Genomic DNA, 24,881 nt, shown 5'->3' with positions numbered 1-24,881 from the left:
AAACATTTTGATAGACAATATATATATATATATATATATATATATAATATGGTAAGGGCTGACTTCACGATTTTAACTAAACACTATCTGTATGATTACACCTAGAAAGAAACTAAATGCGTGTAAATATGAAAATGGCAAGACCTAGGAGAATCTAAGTGTACTTCCAGCAGGTTATTGTTTCTCCATGTTAAAGAAGTCCTATAACCATTGTGTCTATACGAAGAATGTGAATCTGCTTGTACAGATCCAGGAGTTCTCTGGCAACTAATCATTATAGGTGTATTTTACAAGTAGATCTTATATATTAGATAAATTCATAAAAGTATATAGTTTCTCTGTAAACATATGGACGGACAATCAAACCGGTCAATGGGCCACTGGACCTAATGAAAGGGAAAATACGGCATTAGCCCATTAAGCATGAGCTCATTGACGATAGGCGGAAGCCTTGATTTATACATAAACTCTATGTATATTTTAGTTTCTACGGCTCAAGGCTGAAGAAAATGATGACAAACGAGTTAAGAAACCATAAAAATTTAACAAAAGAGTTTGCAACACACAAAAACTGAAAGCTAAAAGAAGAAAACATTCGTGTTACAATGCAGAATTGTAACTACTATTTTGATCTTTCCATAGCAATTGAGAGACTGCAGCTTTCATAAAAGAAAAAAAAAACTAGTTGACCAATCTTGAACCAAATCCGCAGATTAGTTAATGTTGATAGGCATCAATAATCCTCTTCAAAATAGAAACTATGTCTTGCAACACATTTTTTTGATCGCATAGCTCCTCGTATTTTTGAATAGGTAATTCCATATGTAAAGCAACATCTAGGTAGTCATAGTGTGAGAAAGGCTTATCTTCAGATGGGAATGGTGTAAACCCTCTCTCCTTTAAAAGCTTAACAAGTTTAGGCCTGTACAAACTACGGATGTCGATCGGGTTGTCTTCAACTTCACGGATATATCTCTGTTTGTTTTCTAGTTTCACCAGCTGCACCAGACAGTTTAAAGTTAAACTGTTGTCTCAATCAATAATATGTCGACAATAAATTTTAGACTTTTCACAACCTTTGTCTCGATAGAGTCTGTGTCCACAGCGTTGAGTTCGGCGGCAGCCTCATCTTCTTTCTCCAGTATAAAACGGTAAAGCTTATATGTGAGTGAGGCCATGGTTGAATTTCTATTTATCTCTTCCAAACTCCTCACCACTAAAACGGAAAATTGAACAGAATCAGAGTTTTAATATTTTTAGAAACTAGGAATAACAGAATAAACAAATATTCGCGTACCTTTCTTTAACTTCTCGATCGTATCTTCCAGTTGCGATGTCATCACATCGTCGATGTTGAGTATGGAAGTATCGTCGATGTTGAGTATGGAAGTACCTTCTATAATCTCACGGGTAGTATCTTCCAGTTGCGATGTAGAGGCAGCCATGGTAGGGATCGAGTCTGAGAAAGTGTAGATCTCACGCAAGGAAGAGCAGGGAGAATAAGAGGGAAAATTAGGGTTTGTGGGATGCTTAATTCTACATTTTGTTTGGGCTTTTTAGTATATAAGATAAATTTGTTGGTTTCTTTTTCGGCCCCTTATTTTTATCTTAGAAGAAAAACTATAATGGGCCTCAGGACCAGGCCTGGGAATACTATAATTTATTTATTCATCTGATAATCTGATATCATCAAGGCATATTTAAAATAATATGTTTGGGTAAAGTTGAGATAAAGATATAATCATTGATAAACTTAATCAAAGTAACTTCGATCCTACTACATTTTCTTCAGATATAGCGTGCAATTCAAGAAAATACAAGTTAAGAGAGAAAATAATTCTACGTATGTAAAACAAATATATAGTATACAGGTAAAATTTATATATGGGGCTGTACTATAGTCTTGAAGAGTGAAGACGCGAACAAGTTGCAAAAAAAAAGGAAAAAAATAGAGAGACGTTGCATCAACAGCTAGGTTTTAGGTGTAAGGCTATCAAAGGGGACCAAGAAAAAAAACACACCAAAGAAGTGTCTCGTAAGAAACTAAAGGGTAAAAAAAAGTGAAAATCACAAATCTGTTCACATTTTTTGAAACAATATATAAAAGAAGTGTCCAACATTCAAGACCGAGAAGGAGAAGCACCTCCTTCATCAAATACGACGGTGATTCACTCAGATGGATCAGCATTTCCTTTGTTTTCTCCTCAGGAAATCATTAGCATTGTGGTCGACTAGAGGAAGAGTTAAGAGATGAAGAAGAAGAAAGAATAATCAATGCCTATACACTAAATTAGTTTAACTTAGACGATCTTTACTTATTATCTGATATTCTGATTATTTGATAAAGAAGTTCAAATTCGACGTTTCTTACACAATTGCCTTTAATCTAAATATATATCATAAATTAAGATATTTACAGTATACAATTATTTATACATTACAGAAAACAGAGTCCATGTAGCCATATAATGCTATATTAACTGCTCTTCTCCTTACCTACTCTTCGACTGCTTGAGCTTGACCATCGAGATAACAAATAATTTGGTTTTTGTTTTGGGAAAGTCTATCTGAAGTAAGATCCTCTTTCGAACCATAAAAATTACAAATATGTATTATCAAAAAAATGTTGACCACAAAAAGAAATTAAACATAGATTGGGCTATTAGTTTACTCAAGTGAGTAGGTCACAAGGGAATATCTACTGTTTCTTAATACTGTGTTAACCTCCTGCATTTATAATGCTATCATTATTTATTTTATTGGGTTCTCTTACGTCAAATAGTTTATTATTGGCATTTGTTCATTTGCTTTTTGCAGTTATTAAAAAAAGATGATATGCGGTATTACCAAACATTTTAGAAAATAAATAAAAGTTTTGTAATAAATGATTGATAAAACAACAACGAATTTTATGGTAGGACATATGTTTTTCTGTAGAGAAAAACAAATCCATTTTGGTGTTCGAAAGCAGCCATAAATTTCAGATCAATAGAAAAATATAAACAATTTGGAAAAGAAATTGAAAAATAAAATAAAGAGGATGATATGTATATAGAATATCAAACACTCTACTATTGTGTTAATTAATCAAAAGGGGATAAATGTGGTATTTAAAGTGTCAAAAATATAGCATAAATGGAATGAAGGTGATAGAAAGTAGGGAGTGTGCATTTTAACCTTGAAAAAGTACGGATATTAGATATTTAAAGTCATAAGAATATTTTTCTCGTTATGAAAAAAATGCTAAGCAAACAAACAAATTAACCGTGAAAAATATATGTTTAAATTAAGATAAAGTAAAGCAAATTTCTAAAATTTGGCAAGGTCAATATCAACATTGTAATCTGTTTGGCCATTGTTTTCAGTTTAAGACAATTAACACTTTGGCACACTAGAATGTATTCAAAACTTCATAAATTCAAGTAATTACAATTATATAATGTTATTGCTTCGGTTCATAGCTTGGTGATAATCTTTTACTTCAACTATCTGTAATTAAGACAGGAAAGGATCTTATTAATTAGATTTAGTTACTGTCATATGCAGATATGTCTAAAAAGACGTATAGATAGACCTACAATTTCTAGATAGTAATAAATACTACTATTAAACAGTAGTAGCAGGTGTAATAGTCTTAGCATGTCTCTGATAATGATTTTTAATGTATAATTATTACTTTGCATACTTTATAACATCTTCTTTTTTTTAACTAATAGTTACACACATGATAAGTCCGTAGATATGAATACTCGAAGGGGAGAGTTATTTTGATTTAAGTTTATACAATTTTTTCATACGGTTAAAATAGTCAATAAGTCTGTAGTTAATTTATTAGTAGAAATTGATCAACTCACTATCTTTTTAGTTTGATCTTAAGGTCTTTACATTTTTGGGTGTGTCTTTTATTCTTTAGTTTATTCTTTAGTACATTTTTGGGTGGGAAATTTTAAAAAACAAGTCATGTCAAATAGGGCTAAAATTGAAGTTCCACTAAAATAAATAATTTGTATGAGATAATAATCAAAATATTGGAAGTAACAGAAATAAATTAACAATTGTGAAATTTACGTTTAGTCATGTCATTTTGGTGGACCTGTAACAATCAACATAATTGATAATTAGTTATTTGATGAGCCATAATTAATTTATATAAAAAAGGAGAAAAAACAGACTTGAGATAGTAATTAAGAAAACTACAAAACCAGGCAGCATAAATATCTTCTCTGATTTGCAACCTGTAACTTCTTGATTAAATTATTTTTCAATCTTACATCATAAATCTCGTTGCTTGAAAATAATGAAATTTAATTTTCTTTTGCTGAGTCTTACAAATGAATATGAAGCAATGAAAAGTAACTAAAAATCCATCACAGGAGTAAAAAATTGGAAAATGGAAAAGATGAAACAAAAACGAAAAGAAAATCAAGGAAAAAAAAAAGAGAGGTGAAAGGTGTAGAAGGTGGTGGCGTGTAGTAACGAAGTCTCTGTCAAAGTTTTTGATAAATTAATCATGTACTGTGCTGACACTCCAAGATTTGAAACAGCCTTATCGATATAATATCCATTTTTCTATTAAAAATAAAAATTGAAACTCTTCACTTTCCAAATAACTAGTGTATATGTCTAATAATGTATCCCTCACTATACTACTATTGTTTCGATTAGTCATTGTACGTATAATAAATTATTATGTATCCCAATTTCCAAACACAATAATAAAAAGAAATTTCAAGTTCGTAGATAAAAAAAAAGATACAATCTGAATCCTCTCTTTTATTTTCATCACTGACAGAGAATACCACTGCACTTTTTCTCATGCACGCACGCATACTCAGATAGAAACAAGAGCCCATTCCTCGTTTCTTTAATAATTTAATTCAAAGAAATACGGACACTTCATGATTAATTTTAATTTTGTAATTTTAAAACAATCTCGAGTTATGTAAAAAATATATCGATAAACTCAAAAATGTGATGTAATAATCTGCTTTGGCTTTGCTCTCTTTACTACAAGACAAGGCAGAGAAAACCACAGATTCCTATGAAAGAGTAGACGTACCTGTCTTTTTATTATTACTAAATTTATAATTATCTTCTCTACGACTTTCTGGTTTTTAATCTTTTAATAATTATTTTACTTTCACTACCCCAAAAAAAAAGCTTCCCTCTATTTCGCCGTTTTAGATTTACCAAATCCCAATGTATAAAAAAAATAAACTAATAAAACCAAAAAATAATATCCATCCACATTATTACCACGCCCCTTACTCAAGAACCATCCATTATATTAACCTATTTATCTTCTTCTTCAAAACATTTGAGTCTCCTTAGGGTTTTTTCTCTCTCAAACAAAAGCTTTAGATCTTTCTTCTTAATGGACATTCCGTATTACCACTACGACCATGGCGGAGACAGCCAATATCTTCCACCGGGTTTCAGGTTTCATCCCACGGACGAAGAGCTCATCACTCATTACCTTCTCCGCAAAGTCCTCGACGGTTGCTTCTCAAGCCGTGCCATCGCAGAAGTTGATCTCAACAAGTGTGAGCCTTGGCAACTTCCCGGTAAGAAAATACAAAACTAACTTACTTGTAGTTCTTTTGTAATTAAGGTTTCTGAAATCTTTACTCTCAATGTTACTTAGGGAGAGCTAAGATGGGAGAGAAAGAATGGTACTTCTTTAGCCTCCGTGACCGGAAGTATCCGACGGGACTGAGAACTAACAGAGCAACTGAGGCTGGTTACTGGAAAGCTACCGGAAAAGACAGAGAGATCTTTAGTTCAAAGACTTGTGCACTTGTTGGGATGAAGAAGACTCTTGTCTTTTACAAAGGAAGAGCTCCGAAAGGAGAGAAGAGTAATTGGGTTATGCATGAATATCGTCTTGAAGGCAAATTCTCTTACCATTTCATCTCAAGAAGCTCCAAGGTACTTCGATTTAACCTTTCATTAGTTATTTTGTTGATAAAGTAAAGCCTTAATTTTCTTTGATTAATAAATTTACAATCTATTATTTGGAAAAAAAATTCGAGAGTGTGACATAGTCGGTGACGTTGATTTTTTTCTCTTTTGCTTTATTGCATTTAATTTTGATGGCTGAAAAGGCATGGTTCTTTACTGTGGTTATCTGAGAGCATTATGGAACATGAAATAGAAAAGATCTGCTGTTTTTATGTATTGGGATTTCAATCATAATGGTGTTTTCCTAAAGTAAGAAAACATTCAATAGCTCTGATAAAATAAAATATTAATACATCCTACTTTTGGAAAGCTTAATGCAAAAAACCAGAACCAATGCAAATCTTCAGGATTTTTTTCTGACCTAGATATATTAAAAAGAAATTTAATTAAATTAATTTTACTTAATTAGTGTTCCATATCCATTGTAGACTTGTAGTGTCCAATGTACATTCCCTCTGTGCACGCTTTTACTCTATGGTTTTTCTTAATCTTCACTCTCTTTTATTTCCAAGATCTAACATTGACTTTCTCATCAAACATATATTATATAAAATATTTGACTTTTCAAAACTCTAATTTATTCCTTCAGGATGAATGGGTGATCTCTAGGGTTTTCCAGAAAACCACTTTAGCTAGCACCGGAGCCGTCTCCGAAGGAGGAGGAGGAGGAGGAGCAACTGTGAGCGTAAGCAGCGGTACTGGTCCATCTAAAAAGACGAAAGTACCCTCAACAATCTCAAGAAACTATCAAGAACAACCAAGCTCTCCTTCCTCCGTCTCACTCCCACCTCTCCTGGATCCGACCACTACCCTCGGCTACACCGACAGCAGTTGCTCCTACGACAGCCGTAGCACCAACACAACCGTCACAGCCAGCGCAATAACCGAGCACGTGTCCTGTTTCTCCACTGTCCCTACTACTACTACGGCCTTGGGCTTAGACGTTAACTCATTCAGCCGTCTTCCACCGCCGCTAGGGTTTGACTTTGACCCTTTTCCTCGTTTCGTTTCTAGAAACGTCTCGACTCAATCTAACTTCAGATCGTTCCAAGAAAACTTCAATCAATTTCCTTACTTTGGATCGTCTTCTGCATCGACTATGACCTCCGCCGTTAATCTGCCTTCTTTCCAAGGCGGCGGAGGCGTCTCCGGGATGAATTACTGGCTACCGGCGACTGCCGAAGAGAATGAGTCAAAGGTCGGTGTGCTTCATGCTGGACTTGACTGTATTTGGAACTACTGATCACAAAAGAGGTGACTTATAATTGTTCCCGTTAGGGTTTTATTTATGTATTTCTAGGATGATTATGGTATTATGAAATGTGTGTACCGAGGAGCTTAATATTGCACTTAGCTTGATGTTCCGCTTAATTCTCTAGTTTTAAGTTTATCCGGTTGTGTTAATTAGGAGGTAATATGCAAGGAAAATGTTTTCTAGACTATGAACGTGCATATGTATAAGCTATGCTCGTTTTTGTAATGTTTGACATTATGTTAATTTCATGGCTTTTTCATGTTTTATATTTCTCATGATATTTGACATGTGTCCTTGGTTATCAATACAATCATACAGTATATTACCGACAAAATGAATTTCTTCGGTCGCTTCTAGATACCTTAGTTTTCTTCTTGTTAATACAATTTGATATGGCGGTTATATATATGTTTCCGGAATTCAACCGTTCCGAATCTTCGGTTAGATGATTTCCGTAATTACATAACATGGCTAATTATTTAATTTCTTCATCAATTGAAGATGCTCAAATGTAAAACATGCATGTAGTTTTTGTTTATTAATTCTAGCTAATTAAGGTTGACATGTGTAACTGCCAAAATATTTCAAGAAAGTTTCATGCTTTTAAAGTAAGTACTCATAATTCAGTGGATTAATCAGTCTATGAACACCATTTTCAGTTAGGTGTATCTTCTTGCTACAATCGTACACATATGAGACTAAACACAACAATTTGCGTTTGGCTTAATTGATTAAGATAACATGCATGTACATGGTAGTTACTGAAAATAATTTACATACTAATTTTGATTAACTTAATGCATTGTAAACCCACCAAAGAAAAGAAGTAGTTTTGAAATTAAGGATTTTGAAACGGGGATGATGAATATGATGCGCATGCTGACGAACGGACCACTCCCAAATTCAGATCTTGTACAACAGTCCACCTCACTTTCAGAAGGATGGCTTTCACATTTCTATTTTTAGAAAGAGACATAATTAATAATACCTCTGTTTATTACCATTATATATGTGTTTTCATTTCACGTGTGTATACTAGTAGGAGTATGATATATGTATGTGTGTAACACAACCATCATCATCATCATCATCATTACCATCATCAATTATTGCTCTTGTTGCATCACCAACCTATACTACCTAGTCATAAGACAAATTCACAGACTCACATATACGTCTTGCTAAATGGCAAAATTTCATGATGTTTTAGCTAAAGGAATATATGTACACATTTGTATGCTTATTATTTTGGGTTTCATTGGTTACATTTGCAATCACAAAACAAACTAAGGCAAATGGTATTGGTTCAAAAAACATTGACCAACATATATATATATATATATATAAGAAAAAACCCAGCTATTTACACAAAAGAACAGCTAAGTGATGATAAGAACTGACTAATTTTATCACACTATGTATATATAAAAAAGCAGAAAATTCAGCTGGCCTGACTTAAAAAATAAAAATCTTAAACCAAAAGTTACTATATTTTATTATTATTATCAGCTTCAATAACTACAACATTTAAATTTTACTTGCTTTTCTAAAAGATGTCTGATTTTTTGCCCCAAAAACAAATGTCTGATTTTGTACGTCATTACGCCCACACCGATTACGCCCAACAATTATCATGTGATTAAAACAGCTGGAAAGTTTGTGAAGAGGAAAAGAAAAATTATGCCAACTAAATCTAAATCAAAATTTCGCATATAAATCAATTGCATTCAAATGATGTGCCAACGATTTTTTTTTAAACACACATACATGTACACTTTCAAATGAATATATAAAATTAAGCATTTGAGTGTCCTATACTATTTTCAAAATTGCAGAAATACTGCTTTAGCTACATAAAGAGGTAAAAATAAGGGTTGTTTTCTTTGTCGGACTGAAACTAATTTCAAGTATTTGTAATCTTCCCAGCAAGAATATTCTCTAAATTTCTATTTATATCGAGCAATTATTACAAGAACCCTAAGTATTCAAATACAAGTACATGGCAATATGCATGTTTCGCAGCAAATGACAAAACCTGAGAGTGAAAAAATATTAAAAAACATCATCAAACTCCGACGATGATGATGGTCGTGGTCCCAACAGTATTGAACCCTCCAGGTTGTGCCAAATGGCAGATTCATAACCGTTGATGGACATGGCCGGCGAGGTAACGGCACGTGATACGAGCATGCATGCAATGTGGTTATACGTACTAATGAGTGGAGAGAGTAGGCTTGGTGCATGGAAATAGCAATCCACGCGTCGTACGGGATCGGAACTTGGTCTTGGACGATATATCATTCGATAATTCATGTATTTAAAGTTTCAGGGTAAAACATAAAAAAGAAAACTAAGAAGAAACAAGAAAAATTTAATTTGGAAAAGAGAAAGTGAATTGAGATTGGAAGGAAAATGGAAAAAAGTTAGGGCTTGGACGTTTTCAGGAAGAAAGACAGCTGCTGGTGAGCATAGGGATATGGGTCGTGATGAATGGTCTGAATCTACGATACATTCATGTACTTGGTTTTATATAGTAATACTTAAATGATTTGTCTCATAAAATTTTGAGTAATTTAGATGTATTAGATGAACAAATTTTCCTCTAATTTTAGTTTTAGGTGATACATGAATGTATAAAGTAAGCAAAAAGATTGATGGGTTTGATGGCATATTATATTTTAGCTTACCATAGTAGATAAAAATTTATAGACGACGTCAAAAGGAAAACGATAAGGTTATACCACAACTCAACATGATTAAATTTCTTTCTTTTTTCTTCTTCTGATGAATATTATTTATATAAATGATATGATACAATATGGTAAAAAAAATTTAGTATTAAATTATCTGCTTTGGTATTTGCGCTATCAATCTAAAAATCTTTTTAATATGCAAAAAATCCGACCATTCTAATGAAGAAAAAATCATCTTCACTATATCTGAACCATCTATAAAAATATATATATTTAAATTATCAGCACTAATCATATATTTTATTATTTAAACTAGAGTTTCCAAATCAATAATTTACATCATTCTTATCAATAGTTTGAAAAATATAAAAAATCTTAGTCAATTCACTTTTCATTCTTTGAGATGAATGAAATAATAAAACTTCTTCAAAATTTGTAGTATATTTTTCAGATGCAAATTTAAGCAAACGTTTCTATTGGGAACATCATCAGATAATATATACTTGTGAAAGGGATATCAAAAAACAATCATTAGTTGCTTTTGTTGACTTTTCTTGGTGACCAGTTTTGAAATGGGCCCAGTTAAGGCCCAACATATCACTTATACGGCCTCTTATTAGTTCGTAAAGAAAGAAACAGAGAGAATAGAGAGATAGAACAGTGAAGAAGAAATGGGAAGGATATTCACGGTGGAGCTTGAAGGAAGATCTTACAGATGCAGGTTCTGCAGAACCCATCTCGCTCTTCCCGATGATCTTGTCTCTCGGGTATCTTAAAGTTTCCTCCTTTAACTTAATAGCTATTCCCAAGTTCTCATATTTTTTCACATCTCTCTCTGAGGATGTTAGTTCGATTCATAATTGTAGAATTTTATGTAGGACCCTTTACAAGGTTGCTTGGTTTAGCTAGTGTTGGTTCTCATTTCTTCCCAATTATATAAAAACCATTGAGAAAACTTGTGATTGTGAAGATAATGCTGCTGATGTTGAAACTGCTTGTTGAATTTTTGGGAATTGATGTATATTACATAGAAATTCTCAAGTTTAGTGTTTTTCATATGGGTTTAACGGATAGAGATTGGGGAATTAATGTACCTGAATAAAGGGTCTGACTTGAGAGAAGAATCTTATATTTAAGCTGAACTTGTACTTAAGAGTTACTTCTACTTAAAACTCTTGTGTTAGTAGATGAAAGTTTTATAATTGAGATATGAGAAATTGAGGCAAATTAAGATTATAGTATAATGTTTTTTAAGCTTTGCTTAATGTTGACAGTAGTTTTTCTTTATATATAGAGTGTAAACCTTACTGACTTATCTTTTTTCCTCAGTCGTTTCATTGCCGTAGAGGAAAGGCTTACCTCTTCAACCGTTCGTAAGTATAAACTTACTCGATGTACTTGTTATGGACTTGTTCTGTTTCTTCAATGTCAAGCAGTATACAATGCTAGATTCTAGTATTCTGTTGCTATCAGTTTCTGTATATATAACTTGTAGATGGAAACTGTCTTTTAGCTTTTATCATCTTCTGAATCTTGCTGATTACTCCAAACTAGTGTTTTCTCTGCCTTTGCTTCAGTTTCTCTGCATCGATACAGTGTTCTTGTTTCTCTAATGCGAGGTTTTTGCAATCAGGTTGGATATGTAGTATAGCTGATTCCAATGTTAAATTTGAATTTTAGGGTGAACATAAGTATGGGTCCTCTAGAGGAAAGACTGATGCTTTCCGGTATGCACACCGTAGCTGACATTTTCTGCTGCTGTTGTGGACAGAATGTTGGCTGGAAATACGTAAATCTCACCTCTCTCTATGGTCTCACTTGCACGATTCATTAGAGCAGTTTCTGATGTCACCTTTGTTGCTTTCTTGTTTGTAGGAATCAGCGCACGAGAAAGCTCAGAAGTATAAAGAAGGCAAATTTGTTCTGGAAAGGTAATAACATCTTCTCTTCTAAAGTTCACTGGTCCGGTTTCAGCCATAAACTCTGGTTTATTGCAATCCTTTTTTTTACAGAGGAAGGATCGTGGATGAAATCGATTTATCAACTGAGGTTTATATCGATACTCATGGTAGCACAAGCGACACAGAAGATTCTTAAATGTTACCTTTTTTCTGTGTGTTTGTCAAGAGCAGAGCTTGTTAGTGTAGAAATCTGTAGCATGTTTATAGAGATGTGTATCAAACTTGTTGTGTTGTTTTTATATCTCGTAGAAATTTTATGTGAATTCGAATCTTTATTTTAAATCCAATAAAAACTCATTAAACGAATAACTCATAACACATGATTCGTATTTGGGTTCTCACTAAATGAAAAGTTTTACTAACCAATAAATCTCATAATAAATCTCATAAACTGATTGGATGATACTCCATATTTTTTACGTGTATACAAAAACAGAAACTAATTTTCTAGCAGATGAATTAGCAGACTATGTGTTTTTATTACCATTAGGTTTGAATTTAGATCAGAATTTATTTATTCGATTTTCTTAGAAAAGACTATTGAAACGGCGATCTCAAGATAGGTCGATTGTATAGTTTTTTTTTTTTTCCCCAGTAAATTGTAGGAAACTATTCTTAAGAGAAAACATAAAACCTCATAAAAGTCTTTGAGATTTTTTACCAAATTTCTTAAAGTATTTACTAACAACATCCTTAAGAAAAAAAGGAAAAGTCCTCTTCTGTTAGGTACTAATTAGGAAACTTTCTTAAAAAAGTTAGGGTTTGTCATCCAATTCCAACCAAATCAAACATTTCCTTTTTTTTTTTTTCCATTCCCATATTGATAAAATTTATTTATTTATAAGTTCAATAGCCATTAACATGTGTAAAGAGGGACAAAGCCATCATTAGTTAAAGAAGACAAAACTGTTCGTGTTCTCTCTCAAACCTTAACGATTCCTCAATTCTTTTTTGTTTTGCAGAGTAATAGAGATTAGGAGAAAGCCAAAGCGTTACCATCGAGACTCGAGAGTACAATGGGCAAATCTTCATCGTCCTCAAAGATAATCAAAGATTCGTCTAATAAGGTACTCTCTCTCTTTCTCTCTGTTTCTTATGGCTTCGTAAAGATGAGATTTTTCTAGCGATTGAATGGATTTATGACTGACCCGTTATCCTCTCATGTATTGAAATTAGATCCATGAGATTAAAAATCGAAACTTTTGATTTGATTTGTGTTAAAGTATTGATCTTTAATTAGGGATTGTTGGTTTGATGAATCATGTTACAATGTTGCAGTTGCGATCGGTGAAGAAGAAGAAGAGTAAGAGAAACAAATCAAAGAAGATTCGTCGGATTAAAGATGAGAGTGAATCAAGTGGTTCAGATTCCTCTTTGTATTCTAGTTCAGAAGATGATTACAGGAGAAAGAAGAAGCGTAGATCTAAATTGAGTAAGAAGAGGTCACGGAAGAGGTACTCTAGTAGTGAGAGTGATGATGATAGTGATGATGATCGTCTTTTAAAGAAAAAGAAAAGATCTAAGAGGAAGGATGAAAACGTAGGGAAGAAGAAGAAGAAAGTTGTGTCAAGAAAGAGACGTAAGAGAGATTTGAGTTCAAGCTCTACAAGTAGTGAGCAGAGTGATAATGACGGTAGTGAGAGTGATGATGGGAAGAGATGGTCTAGGGATAGAGGAAGAAGACTTGGTAAGGTTAAGGATTCCCGGAGTAGAAGTAGAGATGAGTTGGAAGGAGAGAGTGAAGAACCTGATGAATGCTGGCAAGGGGAAGATGAAGTTATACCTGAGAAGAATCCTAGAAGGCTTAAATCGATTGTTGTTGTATCGTATAATTATGGGAATGGTGAGAGAAAGGAAGAAGATGACCGTGATGTCTATATGACACGCGGTGGTGGCAATAGAGAGTTAGGATATAGTGAGGACTCTGATGAGATGGATGGTGAATCTATTGACTCTTATTCTAGAATTCGTGCTGATGACAACGGATTTGGGGAATATAATAAATCTGAAACTAGCAAAGTTTCTCATACAGACAATAGCTTGAAAGATGATGATTTGGAAGCCATTCTAAAGAAAAGAGCTCTGGAGAATCTTAAAAGATTTCGTGGAGTGACCCAAAAGAGTGGAATAGCTAAAAAAGAGGTGTCTTCTGTTTCAGAAGGAGAACCTATGCAAATTGAATCTGAAAAAGTTGAGTCACAAGACCATGATCTCATGGAGCAGAAACTTTGTGATTCTGCTGTAAGCAAAGATCTTGAGAATTCAGAAAAGATTTTACATGTTATTAATGTTAAGGAATCTGGAACAGCATTGGCTAATTCTGCCTCTCAACAAGATCAGCAGTCTGGTGATACTGCCAAGGTTAAAGTTAGTTCTGGTCTTAGCTCTTGTACAACCAAACGAAAGTTGGTTAGACCGGTATTGAGTAAAGATAGTTTAAATCTAGCTAGCAAGAAAGAAGCTAGTGGTAGCCAAGATGCTGAAGCAGAGAGCATTGATGGCAGTACCGTTGACAAGAATTGTTTAGAAAGTACTCTAGCTTTGGTAACAAAGAATGAAGGTGAACACATAGAACCAACAAAAGTTAGTTCTACGCTCAACGCAGAGTCTTCTTCTCATGCTGACACTGAGGAGGTAGATGAAGTCAAAGGAGGGTCTCAGTCTGAACAGAAAACAATTGATGAAACAAAAGATGAGTCACAGTACGAACAGAAAACGATGACTGTGATGAGGGGTGGAGAAATGGTTCAGGTAAAGTTTCTGCAATTCTTGAAATATTGATTTCCTTGTAGTTTCCAGGTATGTCTATTTGAGTCCTAACATTTTTCTTTTGAAATTTGTGTTCAGGTGAGTTACAAGGTCTACATTCCTAAGAAGGCCTCTTCTTTGGGTAGAAGAAAACTCAACAGGTGAAGCGACGACATGAAGATAGTCTATGTTGACAGATTTTTTGTTTCTGTAGAATTTAAATACAATGGTTATAACCAGAGTTGGTGACAACACAAATTTTATTATCATAGACTTGAAACTTTGAATACAACAATGAAGAGTTCATTAAGTTTCATATCATGTGTAGTTGTAACCTCTTACACAACTCCATTAAGGCTGATATGTTCTTAATGTCTGATGATTAGACACTTTTGTTCTTACCTTTGCTTTACTAGTGCTTTTTATGTTATTGTCTGTTTTCTGATATAACACTGAAGAAATGATTAGTTATCAATAAACTCCTCTTTCTTGGTACCACTCATGCATACCCAATCACCTATTGTGGCTACAGAAATGTCCTCCAAGAAGGGAGAGTACCGTTCTCTTACATTTGGAAGCTGCAAAAAGAGCATTGAATTAGTCAGTTTACAGTATAATTTTCAATTCCTATGACTTGCAGGTAGCTTGCTTGCTTGTTATAACAATACAGTACTCTTTATTTACCTGTTCAGATAAGATACCAGAAATGCCAATGGTTGCCCCAGGTTTCACGAATGAAAGGATATGATCCGCCAGATTCATAACCGGGTTCAAGAGTATGTTTGCAATGACTACATCAAACTGTTCCTTTTGCAATGGTATTTCTCTTCCAGAAGAGCTATTCTCAATAGGTGCAAGGTGCAGCTCCAGTTTCTCCAACGGAATGTTGTTCAGAGCTGCATTATGAATTGCAGAGTTTATTGCTAGAGGATCAATATCAACACCAACGGATGATGCAGCACCAAACTGCAAATTTAAATGAGCGATGCACAAAGATTTAAATAAGATGATTTATGTTGTAATGATTGGTTTTTGAAAGATCAAAGGCGTGAGATTTTTACCTTGAGGGCTGCAATTGCAAGTATTCCTGAACCGGTACCATAGTCGAGGAAAGCTTCTCCGCCTTTTATCAAACTTTGTAGAAGCAATAGACACAGCTTAGTAGTAGGATGTTCTCCAGTCCCAAACGCAAATCCAGGGTTCAGAATTATGTTTACCGCTTCAGCGACCTTGCAAAGGATAGTGAAAGAGTACTTTAAAACCACACATAATAACTTTCTATATCCCTCTATATAAGCTGACACAGAAAGAGGGTGATTCATATTCTGCAAATTCAGTACCCTAAGACCGCTCTTCGTTATGTCAACTAAGGCAAAAGAGTAACAAGAATCCAAATGAGTGCAATGGTTTTGTTAAAGAATATTGATTTATACACATACAGGAGGAGATGTCCACTCAGGTACAATCCAAAGTCTCTCGGCGATTTCAACAGGCTGAAACAAATCCTGCAAAATATGATTCAAAAGATATTAGCTTCAAGTGACATTGCCGCAAAACAAATATAGTATTTGCGCTGAGTTTTGAGCATAACTATGCAAGTTTTCTTAAATGAAAGCAATTACTGAAATGATGATCCTTTCTTTGTTAAACTCAGAACTCACCTGGTTTTTGGTAATCCAGTCAAGTTCATCTCCCATTTCAACTTTGAATTTGGGTATCTCTTTCAAGCCTATGGAATTTGCAGCTTGTGAAATGCACATTTTCACCTCTTCATGCACTGGAAATATTGATTCTATACATATCTGCAGAGAGTAATACCAAAGAGCACAAGCATGATTGATGAGACTACAAGAATATAGACAGATCAACCCTTAAGATGCTTCCTAAGAGCAAAATCGTTCCTTTTATGCATCAATTTGCTCTAACATTGTTCAATCATACAAAAGATTGGTGCTTTCTGGAAATGGAGCTGAACAAAAAACGATCAAAGCATAGATTTTTCACCTCTTTTGAAGCAAGAGAAGTCTCATCTTGGTCGGCTTCTTCGATGGCTTCATCTACAGCTACAGAGCTTGCTCCAAAACACAAAAGTGCCTCCGAGAATGGATCCTAACAAAAACCCAACAAGCAAAGAGTCAAATCGCAGTCTCATATCCTTAAAAGAGATCAATGGGAGAGATACACATACGAGGGCATGTTTTGGACAGTGGATACGAACTGAGAGGTAAGGTGCAGCGAAAGACTCATCAGTGAAGCACGAAGATGAGGAGGAGGAAGAAGAAGAAGTAGAGAGAGACGCAAAGATTGAAAAGGAGGATGGAGGAGTAGAAGAAGTGAAGAAGCAGAGAGGTCTGACTCTGCTGTCTCTGAGGATATGGCGGGAGAGATTCTTGCACGGAAAGTGTTTGATGAAATTCCAAGCTAACATTTTCTTCTTTTTTTTTCACCTAATTATCGAATTTAAACGCTGTCAAGTCACAAATAGAGAAAAATTAAGAGGAAATTTCCAAAAATGTAGATAGAAAGATATTTTCGTCTAAATAGACACACAAAAGCTTAGGGTTTAATTAATTATACAAAGATATACATAATAAAAAAAAGAAACCTTAAATATAAAGTATATATTTAATATTTAATCTGAAAACCATGAAAATCCTGAAAGATAAGTTTTATCAAAATAGGATACGCTTTAAATATATTATTACTATGAATAAAATTAAATACAAATATTGAGTGGTTATCCTAAATCTAGGTTGCGTCATATATATACTTTTGTTTTCTCGTAGAACACTCAAATTTCCAACCTTTACAAATAACATTGTTTTCTTTTGGTTGTAGACGTAACCAACATAACGTTTGTGAACTTATCTATTATTTTCATTGTATAATACAATGTCCGTAGAAAACAAATTGAAAAGCTAAAGTCGATACACGGAAAACATAAGAAAATATACTAAAATCAAGAGATGAAGCTCTCGAAATCATTGGAAAAGTAATAATAGATATAAATATTTTATTTGTCAACATGCGTGCATTATGCATGATTGAATATGGATGGTGACACAACGACAACACTAGCACAAATTAAACCACTAAGTTATCAGTTATGACGAAAGATATAAGTGTCTTACTCATTTCAAAAACCGTATAATATTGATCTCTATACCTAAAATTAAATAAAACCAAATAAAGCGCTTAAGTGTTAATGTATGTTAGTTATAAATCTGTAGTTCTTTGAGGAATATGATCATCTTCACGTGGTAATTCGAAGCGACACAATGGACAATTGTAGCGAACCTTAAACCATTCCATAATACACTTATTGTCAAATTCATGACCACAAAGTAAAGTAGCAACTTCTCGTCCGGTTTTAAACTCCTGAAAACAAATTGCGCATTTGTACTCACCACTAGAATAGGTCTCTCGTTTTCTCATGTATCTTGTGCTCTTGTTAGCAATAGAGCTGGTCTTTTGTTTCCTCTTGTATATTCTCCTGCTCAAGGCTCCGACCCTTAAATTGCTCGCGGGTCTATACTCGCTATTCCTCTCATATTCATTCAAAGGAGCCACATCAAGAGTCAACCACACTGACAAAGCATAACGTGGACAGTATTCAAACGAATTAGAAGTTAAATCACGTGCAAGTTGAGTGAGTTTTAGTATTAACGTGTAAGCATCTTGTGAATCAACTGCTGAATCTGTTAAGAAGTAATAGAGTCTTTGTTTGTGGGGAGAATCTTCGTCGTCAGTTAATTCATTGGCAGGTAATGAACATGAGAAGTTAGACCGGGTTAGTATCGGCGACATGTTGGCTGATCCGACGAAACTTACATAGACTTGGATTGTGCCAATCTTTTTGCGTTCAGGATTGACATCAATATGGTAGTTGAATACAGGAGTAGCTTCCATGATGTGGGTAGACCAAAGAGATTTGTAATGTGTAAATTCAGAGATTCTTATATTTATACTCTATTGAGGCGGTGGAATAGTCCACGTAGGATTATTATTTGGAAAATTTATATTACCTTTTATTTATTTTTCGGTCCAATATTTCCTTTTTATAATTGGTTTCCAATTAAATATTTGATTTACAGTAGTGAATTCTTTCCATGACCAAAACTTACCTTACATTCTTTTTTGTTGTTGACTTTTTTGTTTCCTCATTGGCCTTTTTCTTTCTAAGAAGAATCTTACCAAAATATGATAAATTATGGAATATATACTAAAGTATTAATACTAATTAACATTTTAAAAAATAAAATACTACAATTTTTATAGTATTTTAACAAAGTATGTACATATATTTATGAACATTATATGAGAAGTAAGTTTGTACCACGTTAAAAGAAGGGGCAATGAAACTCTTTTGTTGAAATTTGACGTCAAAACTCGAAGCTATCCTTAATGAAAAGTGTATGAATTTCGGTTTCGATTTTGTAATGAGATAATGATAAAATCATAAGTATTTGATATAGAATATGGAATTTTGCGTTTCCTCTATTTTTAAAATTTAGAGATAAAACTTAAATTATTTGGTGAATATTTTTATTTGAAACTTTTCTAATTTAAAAAGTCAAAATTTTGGAAGATAATTATGACGGCTTACCCTAAACATTAAATATAAAAATATCATATGTATTCATACTTCTTAGGCCATAGCCGCTAAATAAATCATTACAGTTGTTGGATTTTTTTAATTATTTCGGTTCCTTTGAATCGAACTATTTTTTTTTGTTCGAGATGATATCGATTTCGAGAATTAATTTTCCGTGAGTTCTTCTTATTTTACTATATATCAATATTGTTTTGCTGATGATTTTAAATTCGTTGGTTTATGTTTTAGGTTTATTGAGCATGGGAGTTTCTATCCAGAATCATGGTTGTTCGTATTTTGTATGAGAAAGAATCAACTAGTGAATGGAGAGAATTAAAGAAATCGAGATTGAACGTAACGAGTGGATAAAGAAAAAAACGAGGTATTATTAATGAAAAAAACAGCGTCACCTAGTTTCATTATAAATCGAAATTGTAGTAGATATGAACATAAGGTCCGTTCGATGATGATGCTTAATGGATAAAGAAGACAATTTATTTTGAAAAGGAAGAAAATACAATCTTTGAAGACGATGACTATGATACTGATGAATTGATTATCATACGACTCGGTAATTTTGCTGCATGGTTATTGCTGTCTAGTATACCCTATGGGGAAATTAGCCTTAATTTGTGTTCATGGTTCATAGCCTTTGACCAACATAAAAATTCTACCATCTCAAAACAAGTTTCATTTGCAACAAATGGATGTGGAGGGGACAGCCGAGGGGCTTGTGACAACTCGATTTCCTTCCATTCCTGGTTCTCTAGTTGATCTCACAAAATGTTGGTCATCGCTCTTCAATGTTCAAGGTTGCAATATCGAAATTTTAAAATATGTTTTAACCGCTAAGTTTGAAAGCTGCAAAGCGTTTACGGAAGTGGATGCAAACTGTTGGCCAAAAATGTTTCCACTGAATCCATTTTTCCCTCCTCTTGTCAAGGATGGTTGCTCTCGCATCATCTCAAGTGCACCCGCACACACGACACCTCAACTCCCTGTCATCCCTGGTTATCCCATCGATCTCAAAAAATGTTTGTCATCACTTGTCAATGTTTAAGGTTGCGTAACTGAAATCTATAAATCAGTTTTTACAAGAAAGTTTGATAATGTTGGACCAATTAATGCGTTGCACGACGTTGTCGGCAATAGATGCAAAGTGTTGCCCACAAATATTTCCACTAAATCCGTTCTTCCCTCCTCTTCTCAAAAGTGAATATTCTCGCATCAAGAGAGCCGATCCTACACACAAGTGAAGTATCTATGGGACCATTCACAATGTTTTAATTTAGGCTCATTATAGATTCTAGTTCCAAAATTCAAGAATTATCTCTAAATCAGTCATGAAAGACATTCACATGGATGTTGGTTTGTTCTAGGTTTTCAATATCTACAATGATCGATATACAAATTTAAGTTTATGGCAAAAAAAAGAAAAAAGGAAAGGGACCTGTCAGACCGCCGTGCGACCACCCCGGCAAGGTAGAAACCGAGCCGAGTAACGATCCTCTACAGCACCGGATGCGTCCGAGGACGATCGTAGCCGTCAATCACGCTCTAGCCGCACGGTCATGGTTCATCAACCAGGGTTAAGGGCCTGTCTCTTGAGAAATCAAGGAAACAGAGGTACGAGCCTATAGAACAGATCCTGTTCAAGTAAGGTCGTGACCAATGGTGCTCCCTCAGTGTTATATATACAACAAGATTTGTTTAGATTTGAGCGATGTGGGAGAAATTAGGAGCTTATATGAAACGCATACATGGGTACTGGGCATGGGTATTAGTGAATATATGGACGATAGCCCATTAAATTACATAAAAAGCCCACTTATCTTATTGCTCGATATAAGCTCCGTATATAAACGGAAGTTGATCCTAAAAGTTCACTTGTTTCGTCCAACATAGCCAAAACAGATCTTCTTAAACCCAGACGCCATTTGTTTGATTCAGTTATCCATCACAGGCTGAGCCATAAGAAAAATTTAAAGTAAACTAACATTTAAAGGTTAATACAGAAATTGTTGTTGTTTCACGTAGTTGTTGTAGACATTGAAATTAGTTTAATTTTCATTACAAATTTGGAATATGAGAAAGAAAAAAAAAAGCTGCAAACAAAAATGAAAAGAAGCCAAAGTACTGTAGATTTTTTTTTCGTCGAAGACAGAAGAACACAAGGTGGAACTTGGAAGTGGTCTTCGTATGTACTTTAGTAAGTTTGGTTCCCACTATAGATATATTGCACGCTCTACTCTTAACCACCCCAAAAACCGCACGTGACAGTGACTCTCTCCATTTTTGCCTATCTCATCCTCTAACTTCCATCGCAATGTGTAACAACATATAGAAAATATTCCATGCTGATCTAAAGGATTAGGAAATAGTAGTTTATGTAGAATCAATTAAAAAAAAAAAAAAAAAACTAAAGAACTGTTTTTTATTTGATTAGAAACTCACAAATTTGTTGTTTTTCTATTTAAAAGTGTTGCAAAAAGCTAAAAGAACTCACATCATGCTTATAGACCTAAGAAAGCTGCGTTGTTGCCTTGTTGGTAATAAACACAAAGCGTCTCTGAAAACCATGTCTCCTCTTGCTGTTTACGTATCCATTTTGCATCTAATTTACACGTCAACCATTTGTTATAATATTGAATACTTTAATTTGTTCACTATTTCCTCACTTTTACAAAAGAAACTACATTGGTAACACAAAATGTGACCAGTAGTAGTAGGTGTACTTGAAACACAAATATGCGTTCATTGTTGATTATTGAAACACTATCACTAGGTTACCTCTCTATATAGTTACTGCTTCTTCCTAGCTTGCTTTTTTCTTTAGGAAAAGTATTCAATTTGAAAACAAATCAAAGTTCGTAATCTAGAATAAAGGATAATTTGTAAAATTGAAAATTGAAGTCAAAAGTGATATTTACGATTATTGCGGCTTTATAAAACAATAATAGGTACTCACAGTTAGATGCAGCGAATTAGTTCACAATGGGTCATTACACTATTGATTAATTATATATTTAGGTCTAAGAATTGTTTTTTTACGACTGAGGTCTCTGTCTGAGTCTGACCGTCTAAGAATTAAGACTTGCTTTATCAACTTTGAGACTAAATAAACAAATATATGCAGAAAACACACAATAAGATACGAATCAGGACCCACCCTAGGTCGTAAAAGAGAGGTTAGATCCATCCAGGATTGAACCGGTCAATGCGGGAGCCCTAGTTGATTTGATGATTCTCCAAAACAAAAACAAAAAAATAATGTTTTCAGTTTCCTCTTCCACACGCTTTATGGTATCCACGCGCCAACGTTCTCTTTGTCTGTCTGATTAAGGGGAAATCAAATATTCTTAATTTCATTTCATTTCCTCTAAGCTTTCATTTTGTATGTAACGCAAATTATTTGATAACGCACTATAGTAGAAGTAGTTTTGGCGTTGGAAGGTAGGTTTACTATTGTTTACTTAGATAATAATGATGTTAGATGTATGATTTGGTCTTTTGAACTATGTAACAAAAATATACATATTTTATGTTATTAACATAGAATTCTAGTCTATTTTACGTAGCCATATCAAACTCACTCTTTGATATATTATCTATGTGAAAACACGAACGTAAATTCTTTACCCCAAATCGACGAAACATTTTTGTGTTATTGCTATGAAAATATTCCTACTAAACCGGTTTACTAGCTCGTATGAACTTAACCAAGGTTTAATAATAGGCTTCGAACTTTTTTCAGTACACAATAAAATTATTTAACGTACGAGTGTGTGCAGGAGATGGCGCGTGGATGAGACGAGAGAGGACGCGAAGAGTGTCGCAGGCGGAGAAAGCACAGTCCCGCGATTCGTGCGTTTCGCTTTCCCTCACGACTAGTGACGCACCGACTCACTGCTCATGACACGTGCTCACGTGACCCCCTCCTATATTCTCCTTATCTTTTCTGAATAATCTGATTAAATTAGTACATTCTTCTAATTAATTATTTTTAGACAGATCTCAGTGATTAGGTGGTCTATTATTCAAGTTGATAAAAACTTTATCTCTATATTGTCTAATGTCTATAGCAATATTCTCCTTTTTTAAAAGAGTTGGACTGTGTAACTTTTTATGATACTCCATCAGTATAGTATTTGTTCTTTGTTTACATAGTCAAATGGTCAGTATTGACCATATCTTTTCTTAAGTTAAAACTAATATCCACATATTCTTTTTAATAATGTATCAATTATGCGGATTTAAATGTTGGTACAATTAATATTAGATTACACCTCCACTTTTTTTTTTTTTATTGCATCAAGTAAATATCCATATTATTGTATTTGTTTTTTCAATGGAAACTTGTTTATATTTTCTTAGCGCTTATTGATACTACATTACTAGTTTTATACATCGTTTTGTTACACTCTTTTCTTTTCAAAACGATGTAACTATGCTAAAGCTAAATCATATTTTTGAGATATGAAGTTTTTAAAAGTTAAAAACTACGAAGCTAAGCTAGTACATAGTGTTGTGTTTTAAATTTTAATACATGCGTCGTCTTGTAGAAAAATGTTGTTGAGAGTAAAAATTCAATATCTTTATATTTTTTTACGAAAATTATATTGTAGTTACCATTTGCGAAAATTATAATATAGATTTTTAAAAGGATAATGATGGGTCATTGTTAAAAACATATCAAATGACTAGACATAAAAAAGACTTGGAAACGTTGAAAAAAACAAGCTACGAAAAGATTCGAGCAAGACATTAAACACGACACAGTAACTTCCTAACTTCCTTTAATCACCTAATTTGAAAACAATTTACTAATTTACCTGAGTTCGAAATTATTTGGTAAATTATGAATAAATATCAAATATGCAATCTGACATCTGGTTCCACCATCGACCGTGACATTCGCGTGCCTTTCTAGCTCTCGCTTAAAGTCTTTTATGCTTTCTCAATTTCTGGTTTTATCTAGTTCTAAAGCTCCACTAGATTTTCTTATTTTCTTCAAAACTTTTAATTTTTCTATTAATATTTTTTTACATGATCTTCAAAATACAATACAGTACATATATACACTTAATCTGCCATATTTTACTTATATCTAACTTCATGTTCCATGGAGCAAACAAAAAAAAAACTGTGCCATGAGTTTTTAAATACTTATTTTTAACTGCTTAATTATACAAAGATAACGGGAAATCCTTATAAATTTGTCAAACAAGATTAATAGTTAAAATGTTTTACGATGTTTCACTTACTTATCTTTATTCATGCGGAGTTTACCCAATTTTGAAAATTTGGAGATGTTTCATATGTTTTCTCTTGAATAACACAAAGCATGTTTTAAGTAAGTGTGAGGTGACCACATTCCATCTAGGTTGGATATACCTCCTCTCAACAGGAGGCCAACCTGGACTTCCATGCATGTCCCAATAAAATGTACGTAATCTACTAAAAGAACATATAATCAAGAGTTCTTTAGAATGTCATCTTCATGTCATCTCGAATATCCTTCTAAAGTTTAAGTTATAACTAAAACAACGTAACATGATTGATCGGAAAATCGTAAATGGAACTAGTTTTGGGCCGGATTTTAATAATGTGTACCGTAATGTGTTCATTAAGCTACGAAGCATACACAAAACCAAATTTAGATTTTTCTA

At 33.6% G+C, this 24,881-nt stretch overlaps 7 protein-coding genes, 1 long non-coding RNA gene and 1 other non-coding gene across 9 annotated transcripts; 5 read left to right on the top strand and 4 right to left on the bottom strand.

Moving 5' to 3' along the window:
• Positions 1-503: 503 nt before the first annotated feature.
• Positions 504-1,532, bottom strand: AT5G53960 (Mid-1-related chloride channel domain-containing protein). The gene is made up of 3 exons (NM_124775.2): positions 1,298-1,532; positions 1,077-1,216; positions 504-999 (listed from the first exon to the last, which is right to left on the bottom strand). The coding sequence occupies exons 1-3, from the start codon at positions 1,443-1,445 to the stop codon at positions 718-720; spliced, it is 570 nt and encodes a 189-aa protein (NP_200207.1). The 5' UTR covers positions 1,446-1,532; the 3' UTR covers positions 504-717.
• A 3,783-nt stretch (positions 1,533-5,315) lies between these two features.
• Positions 5,316-7,466, top strand: CUC2 (NAC (No Apical Meristem) domain transcriptional regulator superfamily protein). Its single transcript, NM_124774.3, has 3 exons — positions 5,316-5,564; positions 5,645-5,928; positions 6,551-7,466. The coding sequence occupies exons 1-3, from the start codon at positions 5,375-5,377 to the stop codon at positions 7,202-7,204; spliced, it is 1,128 nt and encodes a 375-aa protein (NP_200206.1). The 5' UTR covers positions 5,316-5,374; the 3' UTR covers positions 7,205-7,466.
• Positions 7,467-10,538: 3,072 nt separating this feature from the next.
• Positions 10,539-12,183, top strand: AT5G53940 (Yippee family putative zinc-binding protein). Its single transcript, NM_124773.3, has 5 exons — positions 10,539-10,676; positions 11,239-11,282; positions 11,590-11,698; positions 11,785-11,840; positions 11,922-12,183. The coding sequence occupies exons 1-5, from the start codon at positions 10,581-10,583 to the stop codon at positions 12,004-12,006; spliced, it is 390 nt and encodes a 129-aa protein (NP_200205.1). The 5' UTR covers positions 10,539-10,580; the 3' UTR covers positions 12,007-12,183.
• A 552-nt stretch (positions 12,184-12,735) lies between these two features.
• Positions 12,736-14,938, top strand: AT5G53930 (transcriptional regulator ATRX-like protein). The gene is made up of 3 exons (NM_124772.3): positions 12,736-12,937; positions 13,149-14,621; positions 14,718-14,938. The coding sequence occupies exons 1-3, from the start codon at positions 12,887-12,889 to the stop codon at positions 14,781-14,783; spliced, it is 1,590 nt and encodes a 529-aa protein (NP_200204.1). The 5' UTR covers positions 12,736-12,886; the 3' UTR covers positions 14,784-14,938.
• AT5G53920 (ribosomal protein L11 methyltransferase-like protein) lies at positions 14,903-17,187 on the bottom strand. Its single transcript, NM_124771.3, has 7 exons — positions 16,807-17,187; positions 16,623-16,727; positions 16,280-16,420; positions 16,058-16,123; positions 15,680-15,847; positions 15,303-15,584; positions 14,903-15,196 (listed from the first exon to the last, which is right to left on the bottom strand). Exons 1-7 carry the CDS (start codon positions 17,044-17,046, stop codon positions 15,083-15,085), a joined length of 1,116 nt encoding a protein of 371 aa, NP_200203.1. The 5' UTR covers positions 17,047-17,187; the 3' UTR covers positions 14,903-15,082.
• Positions 17,188-17,834: 647 nt separating this feature from the next.
• AT5G53910 (RING/U-box superfamily protein) lies at positions 17,835-18,527 on the bottom strand (the record flags this gene model as incomplete). Its single annotated transcript, NM_124770.1, has 1 exon — positions 17,835-18,527. One exon carries the CDS (start codon positions 18,525-18,527, stop codon positions 17,835-17,837), a length of 693 nt encoding a protein of 230 aa, NP_200202.1.
• Positions 18,528-19,915: 1,388 nt separating this feature from the next.
• On the top strand, positions 19,916-21,022 carry AT5G53905 (prolamin-like protein; the record flags this gene model as incomplete). The annotated part of the gene is made up of 3 exons (NM_148125.1): positions 19,916-20,222; positions 20,728-20,838; positions 20,934-21,022. 3 exons carry the CDS (start codon positions 19,916-19,918, stop codon positions 21,020-21,022), a joined length of 507 nt encoding a protein of 168 aa, NP_680430.1.
• Positions 20,503-21,204, bottom strand: U3B. The gene has a single exon (NR_143348.1). It is a non-coding gene; the product is annotated as a U3B; snoRNA (small nucleolar RNA).
• Positions 21,205-22,945: 1,741 nt separating this feature from the next.
• Positions 22,946-23,362, top strand: AT5G08065. Its single transcript, NR_143054.1, has 2 exons — positions 22,946-23,139; positions 23,226-23,362. It is a non-coding gene; the product is annotated as an other RNA (long non-coding RNA).
• Positions 23,363-24,881: the final 1,519 nt, after the last annotated feature.

The sequence above is a fragment of the Arabidopsis thaliana genome, chromosome 5 (assembly GCF_000001735.4).
Source record: "Arabidopsis thaliana chromosome 5, partial sequence".
Lineage (NCBI taxonomy): Eukaryota > Viridiplantae > Streptophyta > Magnoliopsida > Brassicales > Brassicaceae > Arabidopsis > Arabidopsis thaliana.
Note: the sequence above shows the minus strand (reverse complement) of the source record. Positions and strands in the feature narration are given on the sequence as shown.